The following is an 18,582-nucleotide window of genomic DNA, read 5'->3' as shown; positions in this document are numbered from 1 at the left end:
TTTGCGTGACGTCTAACCCTCTTACGTCATAATGTGACGTCTTCAAATAGTTTCTATCACACACGTCAAACACTTTTGACCGAGACGTAATCTTCTTATGCGAGCTTTATCCATAGACTCGGAAATGTTAAAGTTTCTATCACACACACACACACACACACACACACACGCACGCACGCACGCACAGACAGACAAAGTTTATCATCGCATAGGCTACACTTACGTGAGCCAAAAATCAGCAATAACCTAATGTCACTCATCACAATTAAACTATTCAACAGGAGTATTCATAGGCAACCATACAATCCTTCAGAATCTATTTCAAAAATCCACTAATATTAATTCTAATAAACAAAACCAGTATACACACTGTCTTCGAACAAAGACATCAGTCAGTGCTAGAACTCAAAAATTCTAAAAAATACCACCAAGAAAAATAGAAAGTGAGAACAGAGGAGACAGTAAAAGCGAGAGCGGAGAAGACAGTAAAGACAAACCAAATGATAGCAGAGAGCAAAAAGGTAGAAAAAGGTAATCTAATTCCTTACAGGTAGCATACTTTGCTCCTGAGGCGTACGAGGCTGGAGACGCCATATTCAAACCAAAGAATCCCTAAAAAGTGCAGCCAAGAGAATTAGAAAGTGGGAGCAGAGAAGACAGTAAAGACAAACCAAACGATAGCAGAGAGCAAAAAGGAAGAAAAAGGTCATCTAATTCCTTACAGGTAGCATACTTTGCTCCTGAGGCGTACGAGGCTGGAGACGCCATGATCAAACCAAAGAATCCCTAAAAAGTGCAGCCAAGAGAATTAGAAAGTGGGAGCGGAGAAGACAGTAAAGACAAACCAAACGATAGCAGAGAGCAACAAGTCGCGTAAGGCGAAAATACAACATTTAGTCAAGTAGCTGTCGAACTCACAGAATGAAACTGAACGCAATGCAACGCAGCAAGACCGCATACTCGTAGCATCGTCAGTCACCCGCTCACGGCAAAGACAGTGAAATTGACAAGAAGAGCGGGGTAGCAGTTGCGCTCAGAAGGATAGCACGCTTTTCTGTACCTCTCTTTGTTTTAACTTTCTGAGCGTGTTTTTAATCCAAACATATCATATCTATATGTTTTTGGAATCAGGAACCGACAAGGAATAAGATGAAAGTGTTTTTAAATTGATTTCGAAAATTTAATTTTCATATTAATTTTTATATATTTAATTTTCAGAGCGTGTTTTTAATCCAAATATAACATATTTATATGTTTTTGGAATCAGCAAATGATGGAGAATAAGATGAATGTAAATTTGGATCGTTTTAAAAAAAAATTTTTTTTTTTTTACAATTTTCAGATTTTTAATGACCAAAGTCATTAACTAATTTTTAAGCCACCAAGCTGAAATGCAATACCGAAGTCCGGGCTTCGTCGAACATTACTTGACAAAAATTTCAACCAATTTGGTTGAAAAATGAGGGCGTGACAGTGCCGCCTCAACTTTCACGAAAAGCCGGATATGACGTCATCAAAGACATTTATCAAAAAAATGAAAAAAACGTATGGGGATATCATACCCAGGAACTCTCATGTCAAATTTCATAAAGATCGGTCCAGTAGTTTAGTCTGAATCGCTCTACACACACACACAGACAGACACACACACACACACACACACACACACACACACGCACATACACCACGACCCTCGTCTCGATTCCCCCCTCTACGTTAAAACATTTAGTCAAAACTTGACTAAATGTAAAAAGGAAGAAAAAGGTCATCTAAGCCCTTACAGGTAGCATACCTTGCTCCTGAGGCGTACGAGGCTGGAGACGCCATTCACAAACAAATTAAAGTTCAGTGACCAACTAATCTCAAGAATACAAAATCTAAAATCTAGTCACACCCCACTCAATATGTTTGAGTAGTCTATTGACTAGAAACAACGTAGAACTTGTAAAATTTAGCTACACCCTACCCCATCTATTGGAGTAATCTGTCAACTAGAGACAGCATAAAACCCGTCAAATACCACCACCAACTAGGCGTCCTTGTGGTAAATGATACAAGTCTGAATGCGTCCCAGCACCCTGTCTACAACATATCAAATTTAATATAATATATATCCTTCTCTTCTTCACCATCACTCTCCTTCCTTCCTTCACTATCCTTCCTTCCTTCACAATCCTTCCTTCCTTCACAATCCTTCCTTCCTTCCTTCCTTCACAATCCTTCCTTCCTTCCTTCCTTCCTTCACAATCCTTCCTTCCTTCCTTCACAATCCTCCCTTCCTTCCTTCACTATCCTTCCTTCCTTCATAATCCTTCCTTCCTTCCTTCACCATCCTTTTCCCTTCCAATATGTTCAATATGTTTGATATGTCTGATATGTCGGTATTTCAACATGAAAATGTTGTTCACCATGTTTCGATCCTTGAAACAAATTAACCGGCAAGCGCATAACTCACGCCCCAAGCACACGGCTTGCAACAAAAACCACACTAACACCCATACATACAACCACAAGTGTTAGTAATCACATCACATCCATGTAGCATAATCAAACATACTACACATGTCCGTCATAATATCAAATCAACACAACATAGTCAAACACACTCTTCCAGGGATGGTCCACTCCCCAACTCTGTCTCTTTGCACGGTGTGCAAACAGTCTTTCACAAACGTCCGAAGAAATGTTAATCACTGAAGTCCTTCTGTGGACTAACAGAGTAAAAAGAAACGTTCATCACCGCAATCCTTTCTTCCACGGATCAACAAACCAAAAGGCAATGTTGACAACAAAGCCGCATCCGTCAACGTCACGCCCGGACTCCCTCCAACTTCTCACACGCCTGTCTCCTCCACACCAGCCCGCGTCCGGACTGCATGCCTGCCATCCTCTCCCTGTGCGACGGGGTCCCCTAACCTGCACTAATCCTATAGCCCTAACAGTAACACCCCCTACCCCACCCTTGCTCCGCAGCGCCAAATGTAACCGAGTGCCAATTTACTTTACTCTTTCTTACCGAGCTCAAACACTCAAGCAAACGACACAAGTTATATTACCAGGTTCTTTTATTCCATACGATGAAATGGGGAATGTGTGGGATAACGGGGGTTTACTTTCAAATACAAAACTTTCAATGTATTACTATAGGACTAAACAACTCCAAAACAAGAGGCGAAGCCTTCAAGGCTCACGTAAGAAATCGACAAACAGTAACACAAACTCAATCACTCCGTCACACACACACACACACACACACACACACACGCACACACACACGGCGTGCGCACCGTGATACACACACACACACACACACACAGTAAGCATAGGTGAAACTATATGCAAGAAAGCGAGACCCTGGATCTGCCAAGAAGTCTCGGCCCGCTCACAATAACAATGACCGAGACTTTCAGTAATTCCTTTGCGTGACGTCTAACCCTCTTACGTCATAATGTGACGTCTTCAAATAGTTTCTATCACACACGTCGAACACTTTTGACCGAGACTGACGTAATCCATAGACTCGGAAATGTTAAAGTTTCTACCACAGACATACACACATACATACGCACGCACGCACGCACGCACAGACAGACAAAGTTTATCATCGCATAGGCTACACTTACGTGAGCCAAAAACAACGCTCTCAACTCTTCACTCTAAAACTACATTCTAAATTCTCCCTCTAAAGCTACCCTTTAAAAACACACTAAATCCTTCCCCCAAACTACACTCTACTCTAAATCCTCACTCTCAACTTTAATCCAAAAAACCACAATGAGACTCTAATCTAAAACAAACGAAATCTAAAAAAAACCAACCTAAAAACAATTCTTCAAAAAAAACCAAATCTACAAAAACTCTAACAAAACCTGACCAAAATCCCTCCACTAAAACTAACTGCTCCCCTCTAACGAAATCTAGTCTACGAAAACAAATCTACGCCTCACTAAAAAAGAACCCCGTCGCACGCTCCGACATCCTGCAAACCACAGAATGCACGCCGTAAGCATACGTAAACAAACTCAAACAATTTCAAATACCACAAGCTAACTCGAACAACAAAACACATCATTCCTACCAAATAACATGCCTACAATACCGTTCTCTCAAACAACGGTTTTCTAAAGCATTCAATCAAACAAAAGTCTTCCCAAACATTCCAACTCACAAAACAATCTACTTGAACATTCAAATAAATCCTTTCCCCAAGCAGCATACTATTCTTCTCACTGCTTACCCATTTACAGAAAGAAAATTGTATTAACCTACCAGCAAAAGAATTCTCACATCCCGAAAAGCTTTCAGCCCGTGACAGACATGTCACACAAGGCGTCAAGGAAACACGCACAAAATACACGTCTTCTTCCCTCAAAGATTCCAATCAAAAAGACAGTTTTAGCGTCCACATCCTGCGCGCCGGTGCCAGGGCCGGACCCGGGGGGGGGTTCCAGGGGTTCCGGAACCCCACCCCTGGAAAAAGCATGTACCTTGCTTTGACTTTTACTAGTTTTAGCACCAAAACAATGCTGCTCTTAACCCTCAAAACAAGGCCCAGAATGCACCAGATTGCACAGATTTTAACCGTTTTTCAAAAATTTTCCGGGGAAGCATGCCCCCGGACCCCCCTAGTTCTGCAGGCGCGCGCTTGTGGCTTCGCCACTTCGCTGATTTGCCCCCCCAAAAAAGGAGGAACCCCCCCTTACAACTCATTTGGTCCGGCCCTGGAGTAGGGCCTACCAGTTTGCTTTCATAAGCACACCCGGCCGCCACAAGCCTTTGAAATGCTCTTCTGGCACATCAGATAATGAAAGACTTCCCGGTGTAACACGAAATTTTTACTCCACAAAAAAATTACTCCGGAGTAAATATTTCGTACGAAATTCTTACTCCGAGTACACTTTTCGTACGAGAAAAGAACTCCCCAAGGCACGAAAAAATTACTCCCTCCACGAAATTTTTACTCCCCATTTTTACATTTAGTCAAGTTTTGACTAAATGTTTTAACATAGAGGGGGCCCGGGAATCGAGACGAGGGTCGTGGTGTATGTGAGTCTGTCTGTCTGTCTGTCTGTCTGTCTGTCTGTGTGTGTGTAGAGCGATTCAGACTAAACTACTGGACCGATCTTTATGAAATTTGACATGAGAGTTCCTGGGTATGATATCCTCAGACTTTTTTTCTCATTTTTTTGATAAATGTCTTTGATGACGTCATATCCGGCTTTTCGTGAAAGTTGAGGCGGCACTGTCACGCTCTCATTTTTCAACCAAATTGGTTGAAATTTTGGTCAAGTAATCTCCGACAAAGCCCGGACTTCGGTATTGCATTTCAGCTTGGTGGCTTAAAAATTAATTAATGACTTTGGTCATTAAAAATCTGAAAATTGTAAAAAAATTATTTTTTTTATAAAACGATCCAAATTTACGTTCATCTTATTCTCCATCATTTTCTGATTCCCAAAACATATAAATAAAATATATTTGGATTAAAAACAAGCTCTGAAAATTAAAAATATAAAAATTATGATCAAAATTAAATTTTCCAAATCAATTTAAAAACACTTTCATCTTATTCCTTGTCGGTTCCTGATTCCAAAAACATATAGATATGATATGTTTGGATTGAAAACACGCTCAGAAAGTTAACAAGTCGCGTAAGGCGAAAATACAATATTTAGTCAAGTAGCTGTCGAACTCACAGAATGAAACTGAACGCAATGCCATTGTTCAGCAAGACCGTATACTCGTAGCATCCGAGTCGTCAGTCCACCGCTCATGGCAAAGGCAGTGAAATTGACAAGAAGAGCGGGGTAGTAGTTGCGCTAAGAAGGATAGCACGCTTTTCTGTACCTCTCTTTGTTTTAACTTTCTGAGCGTGTTTTTAATCCAAACATATCATATCTATATGTTTTTGGAATCAGGAACCGACAAGGAATAAGATGAAAGTGTTTTTAAATTGATTTGGACAATTTAATTTTGATAATAATTTTTATATATTTAATTTTCAGAGCTTGTTTTTAATCCGAATATAACATATTTATATGTTTTTGGAATCAGCAAATGATGGAGAATAAGATAAACGTAAATTTGGATCGTTTTATAAATTTTTATTTTTTTTTACAATTTTCAGATTTTTAATTACCAAAGTCATTAATTAATTTTTAAGCCACCAAGCTGAAATGCAATACCGAACCCCGGGCTTCGTCGAAGATTACTTGACCAAAATTTCAACCAATTTGGTTGAAAAATGAGGGCGTGACAGTGCCGCCTCAACTTTCACGAAAAGCCGGATATGACGTCATCAAAGACATTTATCAAAAAAATGAAAAAAACGTTCGGGGATTTCATACCCAGGAACTCTCATGTCAAATTTCATAAAGATCGGTCCAGTAGTTTAGTCTGAATCGCTCTACACACACACACACACACACACACACACGCACGCACGCACACACGCACGCACGCACACACGCACGCACATACACCACGACCCTCGTTTCGATTCCCCCTCGATGTTAAAATATTTAGTCAAAACTTGACTAAATATAAAAACGAAGAGAGGTACAGAAAAGCGTGCTATCCTTCTCGGCGCAACTACTACCCCGCTCTTCTTGTCAATTTCACTGCTTTTGCCATGAGCGGTGGACTGACGATGCTACGAGTATACGGTCTTGCTGCGTTGCATTGCGTTCAGTTTCATTCTGCGAGTTCGACAGCTACTTGACTAAATGTTGTATTTTCGCCTTACGCGACTTGTTTTTACTTCCAGTAAAAATCTCGTACGCAAAAATGGGATGCGGGCGAAGGGATAATGCCAATCAGAAGTGATATCGCGCACACGAATGTCGCGCTACCCTCCTTCCACCCCTTCCACCACCAAAATTAACAGGGGACAAGGGAGTAAACATTTCGTACACCTGGCATGGGAAGTTAAATTGCTTGTGTTGGGGTGAAGTAATTTATTCGTTATTTATTCGGGTCAGGGGAGTAACATTTTTGTACGAAATATTTACTCGGAACTCACCTGTCTTGGGGAGTAATTTTCTCGTGTAATGGGGGATCGAGTGCTTTTTTCGTAAAGGGAGTAACTTTTTCGTACGAAATGTTTACTCAGTCCGGAGTAAAAATCTCCACGGTGGGAGTAATTTTCTCGTGTTACACCGGCGGCTCACAGATAGCCGATCGAGGGGTGTCTAAATTATGATATTAAAGTTTTTGAATCACAATGCCGGAAGAAAGACCGACTGACCTGAGTCTGAATGTGCATGTAACGCTTTGTTTTGTCATAATTAAACGTTCCCATAACATAATTATACCATTTTATTTTTTTAATTCAGAATCTTGGAACGTTGGCAGTCGATTTGTTTTTGGGTGACAGACTGAGCCGGAAGGGTCAAGTTACGCATGTAAAAAGGAGGATGGAAACTGATTTACGATTTGAAGTGGCAACTCCGCTGCAAAAGACAATGTCAGTTCTGAGTTACACAGTAGAAATCGCCACGTGCTAACGTGCCACGGTATGATACGAAGCCGGACCAATGTGTTCTTCGTTGTGTCAGTTCGGCACCCGAAGGACACACACGTGTGCATGCATGCGCATGTTCAGTTGACGTCATGTGAGTTTACGATGTCCACGTGAGGACAATTTCTGCTGTAGGCCTACCTGCCGCAACTTCACTTTGCCGCAACAGCGGAATGTGAGGTTGGTGTTACGGTCTTCCTAGTTTGGCTGATATGTAACCACAAAATAACAAAATAGAACCCATTTCGAAAAATGTTGCCTTGGATGAAATAGAATAATTTTGTATATTATGATTGCAACTGTAACTACTACGAATAGTAACATACAACCCTTGCAGGGCCTCCCCGCAATCGATAAAGCTAAAAATAGACGTATACATGCTTCTTGTCGCGTGACTACATCCCGCACTGCTGTAAACACACGTGACGTCAGAGAACTCTGCTGTTTGACACGTGAGGTCCAACATGCACATCAGTTCAAGAGAGGAGACATCATGGACGTGCGACGGTACCTAGTGTCGACAACATGCAACAGTTTACTCTCATTTTCTTCTGTTTGCCATCCCACCTAGGCCCAGATGGATGCAGATGACTCGTTTATCGCACAGGATAGTGCTGGAACACCACTGAATGACGATATCGCAAATTCGTAAGTAGCGCATTAAAACAGATAATTAAGCGTGTAATGTCAAATGGCAGTTCGCTGATCCATTGCACACGTACAAACCTTCTTTATGCAGTATTTGTATTTCTTTTTCTTTTTCAGTTTCCCGATGCATTGCGTAGTGTTATTGCTTCGGGCGTGTTTATGCCCCAAATGGTTTTACTAGTGTGAGGGCGTTAAACATCATCGGGCGTGTATAGGTTATCGATGCAACGATAATGGTAATTCATGACCGTGGTTGCTAAACAGAAGAAGAAGAAGATAGAAACATTTGAAGGAGAGGAAAAAGTGCACAGCTTCCGTGTGCTAAGCTTATGGCAGTCCGCGTTTGACTGAGGTCGGCGCAGGGCAGCTGATGATGTGTGCGTTTTTAACTGCACTTCGAATGCTGTTGTAGTTTTCTTTTAAAGGTGCCATAGTATACCACACGCTTATGACAACGAACACCATCTTATGTAAAAACCACACAGGATGTATAGGCCTATATGGGCAACTCCCAAAAGGTGCCCTAGAGGACACTGAATTTTCATTTTGGGTTTCTCAATATGTCTTTTGTATTTTTGTTATGGTTAATGATTGAACTGTTCAAATTTTTCTTTTAAAAGACTACACGTTGTCGACATAATGAGAAATTAGTGTTTGATGTGTTGCTTGTAAAACTGTTTCTCGTGACGCACAACATTTTCAGTGCTAGAATTTAGTTCATTTAAATGAAAAACCAAGATTAAAAAACATGTTTTATATAAACATTTGATGGACTCTTTGCATTCATAGCCAAATAAAGTGCTCACAGATCATGTTCCTTGATAATTCTCATCATGTATGTGTCATGTCACAGGAAACAGTTTTTCACTTATGCAACAATGCATTCCACAAAAAATAACAACTTCTTCCTGATCAAACTGTTTAATATCCCACTTTGTTCGAATTAACATATTTGTCTGCAAAAGATACAAAGGCTTGAGTGAACTTTGATATCAACATTGGCTAAACATCTGTTTTTTTGTAAAAAACCAAATCCTTTATCCACAAACGTAGGGAGTCGAAGCAGCACCAAATTAAGAAATGTGAAGAACCTTAATAAGAAAGAAAAAAAAATCCTAATCATAAACCCCTTTGTTGAGGAAAAAAAGCATATGTAAATGTTTCTTGTGACAATAGCGTCACGTGTTGTGACTTGTAACGAGAAACATCTGAAATTATCCAGAGCCATTATTACACGCAGTCGTGTGCTTTTGTTTTGTTTAACTTCTTGATCAGAAACATTTTAGATCAAAAGAAGCAGTAAATTAGATAAAGTAATGGATTTACAAGGATGTGCTGTTTTTTGTGACATGTAATTTTGGTGTGATACGATCACTACATTGAACTTGACGCCTGGCTGCCATTTCGCTCGTCTTCCCGGATGTCGTTTTTTGGCACAGACTACTATGCGGTTGATGTAAATGTCGTTCTCGCCGTTAGAAAACGAAACTCGTCGAAAGTAATATATAGTAACAGCAGTGCTGTTTCTCGTGAATTTTGTGAGACACAAAAAATTGTTTTAATCATGAAATCATCGTGTCCATTGACTTGCCATCCTACCCCCTGTGTCACGCACACAAGCTCACGCAAACGTGCCACCATCCATACTAGGTGCAGACCTAGGCAAACACAAATTTAACAACTTAATTTTAATCACAATATTTAACAAAACATTTTATCACTAAACTCTACTTCCCAAAACGCACTCTTTAACTAAACCCTCTCACTCACGAATACAAATACAAAAATGCAAAAACTCTCAATTCCGTGGACGTAGTTCACAAAGCAATGTCCAACACAAAATGTCCGAATAGTTACCCGTCTGAAAGACAGGAAGTTCTCTCGAATCCGCTCCGAAGTCTAAGTCGAAACGCGTCGTCCTTTTGATGAGAAGAAGAAATGTGCGATGATTGTCCAACGACAATGTGATGGGAGTTCTCGTGGCGACGAGCCACACAAAGTGACACACACTTTCTAAACACACAAACAGCTCCGCTGCAGCGGTACTCGCTGCAGGGGACTAGAACCCCCTACTTGCTGGATCCTTCCAGTTCCTTCCGGATCCCACTCAGTGTTCCAATAAGCCCAGGGGCGGACAAGGGGGGGGGGGGGGGGGGGTTCTGGGGTTTCCGGAAACCCCCCCAGCCAAAAAAACAAAACAAATTGTGTTTTTTTTTGGTATTAATCAGTGACAAAATCTGCTGCCTGAAACTGGTAATGATCATCCTCAGATTGCACCATTTTGCATCCTTTTTTTCAAAATTTTCCGGGGGTGCATGCCCCCGGACCCCCCTAGCAAGCTAGGCGCTTTGCGCCGTCAGCTCGGCGCTTCGCGCCTTCACACCCATATCTTCACAATATACTTTTGGAAACCCCCCCCATAAAATGAACTGATCCGCCCCTGAAGCCTCATCGCAGCGTTTCCAAGTTCCCAGGTTGACATGGCCGAGGGTGCAGGAGTGGCCCAAATACAAGCCTGAAAAGGAAACTCGGTTTCCATAAGTTTCAATCGTTTATGACTAACAAAATAGTCCTACTTACATTCATACCGCAATTTCAATTATAATAAAAGCCAAAGTAAGGAAAAACTCCATTCAAAAAGGTTAAAATTTTTACAACATAGTTTGGCTCTAACAAAAATGGCGAGCCATACTCTACTCAATAAGAACTGACAAAAACAAGTCAACACCACCAAATTAAACAGTACGAACCATAGCATATGGCAAATATGGAACTACCTTCGAACAAAGTATACAAAGACTGTCCTAGTCTTCTAAACGCAAACTTTACACTCACCCAACGGCTTATGAAAACACAGCCCCTTTTACCCACATCCGGCTATGACCAAAATCTGGTGTGAACTGCGATGACCAACTAACAAGGACAATGCCTCAACACCTTCCCACCTCACACCAAAAATCGTAATACACGTGAATCACAAAAACACGGGGAACTCCACCCACCTGTCACCTACGCTCACGCACACAAATCAAATACAGGTAACACGGGTGTTAAATTCCTTTGCAAAAATCACATACTACGCAGCCCTTTTCTGTCACGGACTGTGACACCCTGTTACGAGGAGTAGTTCTGAAGTGACATTCTGGGTTGCCTGATTTTGATTGCTTTGGCCAAAGAAGGAAAGGGACGTTTTCTGAGTGTGATGTGAAGAGTGAAGAGTCACAAGAAACTGTACATTTTCAAGTATTAATTTCATAACTTTAACATGTATTTTTTTTAAACAAAAGAGTGTTCCATGACGTAGAAGCATCTTTATTCAACACGTTACATTACTTCAAATAAAAAGAAAACAATTATTTTATTATCAAATGTAAGCTTTTCTGATCACACCAAAACAAAGTGGGGAAAAACAGCAAAAATTGGGGGTAAATTTATGTTTGAAATTCAATAAAAAATAGTAATACATTAGTATTTGCTACATGTACAAACTTTTGATATCATTTCATTCAAACATTTCAGATTACAATGAAAGCAGCTTTATTGGTATTTTCTCACAAATAAACTATGTGTGGATATTTAAAAATGTCATCTGACAGGGAGCACCTTTTGGGAGTTGCCCATATATAACAAGAGGCGAAGCCTTCAAGGCTCACGTAAGAAATCAACAAACAGTAACACAAACTCAATCACTCCGTCACACATACACACACACAGTCGGCATAGGTGACACGGTGCAAGAGTGCGAGACACTTGATCTAGATCTGTCTGTCTGTAGCCTACTTACTTACACGACTGCCTGAGATGGCCTGATGACACGGCTGCGCTTTCGACAGCGCTGCGCTTCCTCGCGCAGACACTGGAAACACGCTGTGCAGATTAACCTGTAGGAAATCTCCTTTGGTATCTTCTTTATCTATTTTTCTGGAGCTACGAAACCGAACAATGTAAAATCGTCTTCTCCGACTGAATCGGCGAACTGCAGCTCGGTGATAACTGTATCTATACCACAATCCTTCACGCGATCTGACCTAACCTTGACCCCTGACCTGGTCTACATACCACACACGATACAAACCAGTCAGCTGTTTTTACCCCCCCAAAACCCCCCACCACCCGTTTTCTTTGGATACACACTTTAACTACATACGTGCCGACGAAATGTTGATCATTGCTTCAATACTTCGAAGCTGTTGCTTAAATGATAACCAGGTAAAATTAGTATTTTGGTGTTCAGTCAAATGTTAAAGTTTCTACTACAGACATACATACGCACGCACGCACGCACAGACAGACAAAAGTTAGCATCGCATAGGCTACACTTACGTGAGCCAAAAAACAAGAGGCGAAGCCTTCAAGGCTCCCGTAAGAAATCGACAAACAGTAACACAAACTCATTCACTCCGTCACACATACACACACAGTAAGCATAGGGGACACGGTGCAAGAGTGGGAGACACTAGATCTAGATCTACCCCCCGCGGGTTAGGGGGAAGAATTTACCCGATGCTCCCCAGCATGTCGTAAGAGGCGACTAACGGATTCTGTTTCTCCTTTTACCCTTGTTAAGTGTTTCTTGTATGGAATATAGTCTATTTTTGTAAAGATTTTAGTTAAGCAGTATGTAAGAAATGTTAAGTCCTTTGTACTGGAAACTTGCATTCTCCCAGTAAGGTCATATATTGTACTACGTTGCAAGCCCCTGGAGCAATTTTTTGATTAGTGCTTTTGTGATCAAGAAACAATTAACAAGTGGCTCTATCCCATCCCCCCCCCCCTTTCCCCGTCGCGATATAATCTTGAACGGTTGAAAACGACGTTAAACACCAAATAAAGAAAGAAAGAACAGGGACACGCCTGCCGAGATCGACACTGCGCTAGCAACTTTCGACAGCGCTTCCTCGCGCACACACTGGAAACACGCTGTGCAGATCAACCTGTAGGAAATCTCCTTTGGTATCTTCTTTATTTATTTTTCTGGAGCGACGAAACCGAACAATGAGAAATCGTCTTCCCCGAATCGGCGAACTGCAGCTCGTTGAGTTGAACTGTATCGATACCACAATCCTTCACGCGATCTGACCTAACCTTGACCCCTGACCTGGTCTACATACCACACACAACACAAACCAGTCACCTGTTTTTACCCCCCCCCCCCCCCCCCCCAAAAAAAAAAACCAACCCACCACCCATTTTCTTTGGATACACACTTTAACTGCATACGTGCCGACGAAATGTTGATCATTGCTTCAATACTTTGAAGCTGTTGCTTGGATAATAACCAGGTAAAATGAGTATTTCGGTGTTTAGTCAAATGTTAAAGTTTCTACCACAGACATACACACACACGCACGCACAGACAGACAAAGTTACGATCGCATAGGCTACACTTACGTGAGCCAAAAAACTAACAACTTGTGTAAATCTGATATATGACACAGAAAGCCATGTAGCATTCTCTTACACCCTGTGAGTGACCACACCGATAGAGGAACATATATATTATATGTAGGAAGGAAGGAGGCGAAGCTATGTTCAGCCTTTATTCTTCAGTAACCATTCATACAATCACTTATTTGTCACAAGTCGAAGGGAAGTAAGTTTCAAGCGGCCTGCACTTGCTTGCCCAAAGATGCAAACTTATTTCGTTTCAGTATAGTTGCAGTTACAACTCACTGCCGAACAGATTTGAAGTGCCATAACCTAACAGTTGCCCTTCAATTCAAAGAAAATTGCTTTTATGCAAATTAATTTCAATGCCTCGAGGAGACCAGGTCAACCCATCTCTTTCTTCGGGTTTCAGCTAGCTAAGCCTAGCTAGTCTCATTGATGACTAATCTTGGGTTTTCAGTATCAATCTTTTAGTTTCAGGAGGACAAATGAACTGAAAGTTGCTTTTGATGACTCAAGTTCTTGTTGTTGTGTTCTGTTAAAGTGATAATATCTTAGAACAAGAGAACTGTCTCTCATCGCCCCTGGAATGCGAGACTAGCTGTAGGTTTGACGAATGAGTATCTAAAGGACTAAATAAAATAAGATGGTGAACAGAATCAGGCTCCTGACACAGAAGAGCTAGGCGAAGCAAGCCGCTCGCTGATTACAATTCATTTTAATCATTTAATTATTTGACATAGTTTTAGAGCAGTTTTGAGCTTAATTATCATTGCAGGTGTTTAGGGCGGGGATGTAGCTCAGTCGGTAGGGCGCTGGAGATACAGAGTTGGCCGCTGTCAGCGTGAGTTCGTCCCCACGTTCGGCGAGAGATTTATTTCTCAGAGTCAACTTTGTGTGCAGACTCTCCTCGGTGTCCGAACACCCCCGTGTGTACACGCAAGCACAAGACCAAGTGCGCACAAAAAAGATCCTGTAATCCATGTCAGAGTTCGGTGGGTTATAAAAACACGAAGATACCCAGCATGCTTCCTCCGAAAACGGCGTATGGCTGCCTAAATGGCGGGGTTAAAAAACGGTCATACACGCAAAATTCCACTCGTGCAAAAAACACGAGTGTACATGGGAGTTTCAGCCCACGGACGCAGAAGAAGAAGAATTGCAGGTGTTTCTAAATTTCAGTACAGCGAATGTGCCTTGAACTTTTTAAGGTCCAAATCGTCAAAAAACTGTCCAAAATGGCGCCTTAGGTCTACTATCTTTAATGATGTGTATTGTCCGTATATAGTGGTCGGGTGGTAGAAATGGCAAGAGTTGTCAAATGAATATGAGTTTATATATTTTATATCAGAGGTTGTGAAAGAAACAACTGAAAGTCAGCAGAGACTTTCTTTTGAGATTTAAAAAATCTCAGCAGAGCAAAAGAGAGAGAAATATCCCTTCACTGATAACCTATTGGGAACATCAGAACCCCCTCGGACCACGATTTCAAAGCAAAGTCCCCTTGTGGGGGACGTATCACAGAGAAATCTAGTCCTGAGGAGGACCATTGTTTTACTACTAAGACCGGACAGGTGTTTTGACACTAATGTGTAGATCCAGTAAAGAACACACGAACAAGGAGATCTAATTTTTAAGAAGTGAAACAGCAAAAGTGGTCAACATTTCACTGTGGTTCAACACAGGGCTTTGGTAGAGAAGATGTCTTCTGCAAGACTAATATGCAGTTGGGTCGCTTTATGCAAGACACGGCTTGCTTTATAATACCAGATTTACACCAGTTTTGTATATTAAAATCTGTAAATGCAAGCAAAAGCGACGTTTTCAATATTTAAAAAAGCAAGGATCGAGTTTAAATCTGGTATCACACAGCAAGCCATGTAGTATTCTGTTTATCCTACATTCTGTACTGGCATGTCTTGTGCTCTAAACGTCCCGGAGTCGAAGCGTCCAAGTGTGGAACCTCAATCTCTTTGAGAGGTTTGTGAATTATTTGATGTCAAAGCAAAAAGACGTCACTCTAGAAAGTATAGCATGATGTGTAGGTTCTAAAAATTCTTCCAGAAGGAACAGCAGGTGCAAAAGTGTTTTTAAAATGATTTTTGTCTTGGTGACTTAGTCATCGTGAGCAGTAGAAAATTAGGTCCCTGGCAGACTAGTTTGGCATGACCTGTTTTACATGATATACTAATGTGTATGTAGGATAAACTCATTTGTATCAAATGAGACATAACACTAAATTTATCAAGTTAGAGCCCTTCTGCGCTGATAGGTTTTTGTGAAACACAGGCACACATGTACTGACACACACACACACACACACACACACACACACACACACACACACACACACACACACACACACACACACACACACACACACACACACACACACACACACACACACACACATATGTATACAGACAAACATGTCATGTGGTGTGTATGTTCTGTTACGATTCATTAATGAATACTTGTTATCCTCATTTCAGGTTACTGAACTTCACAACTACTGCTGATGAGCTAGAGCTACAAAGTGCAAAAAGACAAAAGACATCTAGGGTGAGCATTTTGTTACTATTCAGTTCATATGTTATGGAGACCTGGTGGGTGTTGGTGTTTGTTTGTTTGTGTGTGTGTGTGTGTGTGTCTGCATTAAAGATACATGGTGAGAGGGGTTCACTTAAACACTTAATAATAATAGTAACCATTTTTTAAATGCTTTATATGTTCAGAAGTTTATTTCTGCATTGAATTTCTTGTTTGTTTCTAAGAAATTAAACTAAGACGCCATTTTGGAAAACATTTCTGGCGAACTGGACCTTTTAAAGATCAGGGGGCATTAGTTCTGCTGTATTTTAGACACAACTGCAGTATTTAGCTAGAAAGTGGTCCGTAACTATGCTCATTAATTAAATTAATTGAATTTGCCGAGCAGTTCACGCATTGTCATACCACACTCTCCTGTGTAAAATAATCCCGAACTCTGTCATCACATTTTATTCAAAGCTCGTGGGTAAGCATTCGCCTAAACAAATGAAAACCATTTGATTCAGGAAGTCAAAATTATCAGTGATTTAGCAAGAGCACACTAAATAGATGCTGGGTAACAAAAACACTGTTCAAATGTGACAAATCGAGGTAATCATGAATGGGTTTGAGCTTCAGGTAAAATGTGGATTGTCAAAGTAAAAGCCAATCATGCAGGCTGTTTAATTTGTAATGTGGAACCATCAGAGCTTTGGATTTGTGTTTTAGAGGACAACAACCATATACATTCACTCTCAAAGACCAAATCAATGTTGAAAATGACTATGAAGACTCGTGGTCAATTTGCAACTAAGCTGTGCAATCGCAAATTGTGCAACGCAAAGTCTTAAAACACTGAGAAAAAAAATGTACGCGCTTAAAAAGTGACTAACCTCGCAAATATGATGGCAGCTCTGTGAATTTTTAGACTCGAAGAAAAGCGATGCAAAGTTTACGTTTATACTGGTCAATAAGTCGCAGGGGTTAAGGTTGAGGAAAAAAGTTTCACCCTATAGTCCCGAAAGTACGGTATATGAATTCAGCAGTAACACATGCGTGGATGCAAACAGAAACACACACATATGAACGCTTCCTTGTTTCCTTCTCATTGTTGAAATTCTTAATGGTTTAAGGGGATTGATCTCATGCAGTAGCTGGAGATGAAAGTAACATTAATAGCTTTAAATGCCTTTGTTTACAGGACCCAATGTCTCATCGCATCATAGAAAAGCGGCGACGGGATCGCATGAACAACTGTCTTGCTGATTTGAGCAGACTAATCCCGACATCTTACCTAAAACAGGTAACTGAAGATCATTTTGAGTCTCTTCTGATTTATATTAGTATGTTTGTCGAAGGTGTGTCATTTGTGTGTGAAAAATTATAACTTGAGAAGCACTAAAATATGTTTTGCTGTTTTTCCGCTGGTGTGCAATGGAAACATCCAAGATGGCAAAAACGCATAGTTTTAACTGTCATCGCCAAGTTTAATCAAAATCCTTTCACCTAGCAGAAACTAAAACTGTTGTCGTTTTATTAATGATTGTTTTCAGGGACAAGGGCGGATAGAGAAGACGGAGATCATAGAGATGGCAATCAAGCACATCAAGACTCTTCAAGCTCAGGTTGATGGAAGTCAGTGTCAAAACTATGAAACAACAAAAACTTCACACGGTAAGACACTCAGACTCTATTGTCAGTGAAGCGTTTAATAGTGTGTCTTTGTCTCTGTGAAGTTCTGTTGTTAGTGATAGGTGTCTCCTGTTTGTGTAGTAGAAGTATAGTGGAACCCCCACCCCCTTTGAAGACCTCTAAAAATCTCAGAAAATCAGGTCTTTAAAAGGAGTGAGTCTTACAGTACAGAGGTTATGAACAGAAAACTGGGGTGTTATGTATGAGTGACGTTGAAAGTACACGCCGACTTCAGCGAAGTCATGACTTGAAAGTCGCCGCCTACCGCAGGCGCTCAGTCGGTATGCACGGGTGACGACCAGACCGCCGACTTTCAAGTTGCCGTGTAAAGCAAGGTCACCAGTCAATCTATTTTTATAACGAGGAATTCCTTCCTTTGCGCATGCGCTAGGGTCATTCGATAACATCCTCCCGCTTCCTCGCACGGGGAGTTCGACTATTCAGAGACGGAGAGCAGTGAAATATGGGTCAGTGGGACGGAGAGCGTGGAGAAATGGAGGCGCAAAAGATGAAACGAGCAAGAGGGTGCCTGTCGCGTAAAAGCTGAGAGTCAAAAACGGCACCAGTGAAATATGGGTCAGTGCTACTTTGCTCTGAAACGAATCAAAGATGTCTTCGCTAATCTTATCGGTGTTGGTTCTAAGATAATATGATAAGGGAAGTGAATCTCGCAACAACAAAAAAAAATTTTAGTCCAGCACTTCCAACTATTGGGTTCTGTCTAAAAACGATTACGGCGAAAAAATTCGTCGACTTTGATGGCGGAAAACCATGAAAATGGCCATTCTGTTCACTGAAGTCGGCGT

At 41.1% G+C, this 18,582-nt stretch overlaps 1 protein-coding gene across 1 annotated transcript in view; it reads left to right on the top strand.

Annotated features, from left to right (window-relative positions):
• The first annotated feature begins 7,953 nt into the window (after positions 1-7,953).
• The window catches only part of LOC138964077 (transcription factor cwo-like), a 29,651-nt gene continuing 19,022 nt past the window's right edge, over positions 7,954-18,582 (top strand). Inside the window, exons 1-4 of the mRNA XM_070335967.1 lie at positions 7,954-8,167; positions 16,048-16,117; positions 17,286-17,387; positions 17,638-17,758. Coding sequence (XP_070192068.1) covers positions 8,097-8,167; positions 16,048-16,117; positions 17,286-17,387; positions 17,638-17,758 — 364 coding nt within the window. The 5' untranslated portion in view covers positions 7,954-8,096. The remainder of the gene's footprint in view (positions 8,168-16,047; positions 16,118-17,285; positions 17,388-17,637; positions 17,759-18,582) is intronic.

Source organism: Littorina saxatilis, linkage group LG4, assembly GCF_037325665.1.
Source record: "Littorina saxatilis isolate snail1 linkage group LG4, US_GU_Lsax_2.0, whole genome shotgun sequence".
Classification (NCBI taxonomy): Eukaryota; Metazoa; Mollusca; class Gastropoda; order Littorinimorpha; family Littorinidae; genus Littorina; species Littorina saxatilis.
This window is presented reverse-complemented; position numbering and strand designations above follow the sequence as displayed.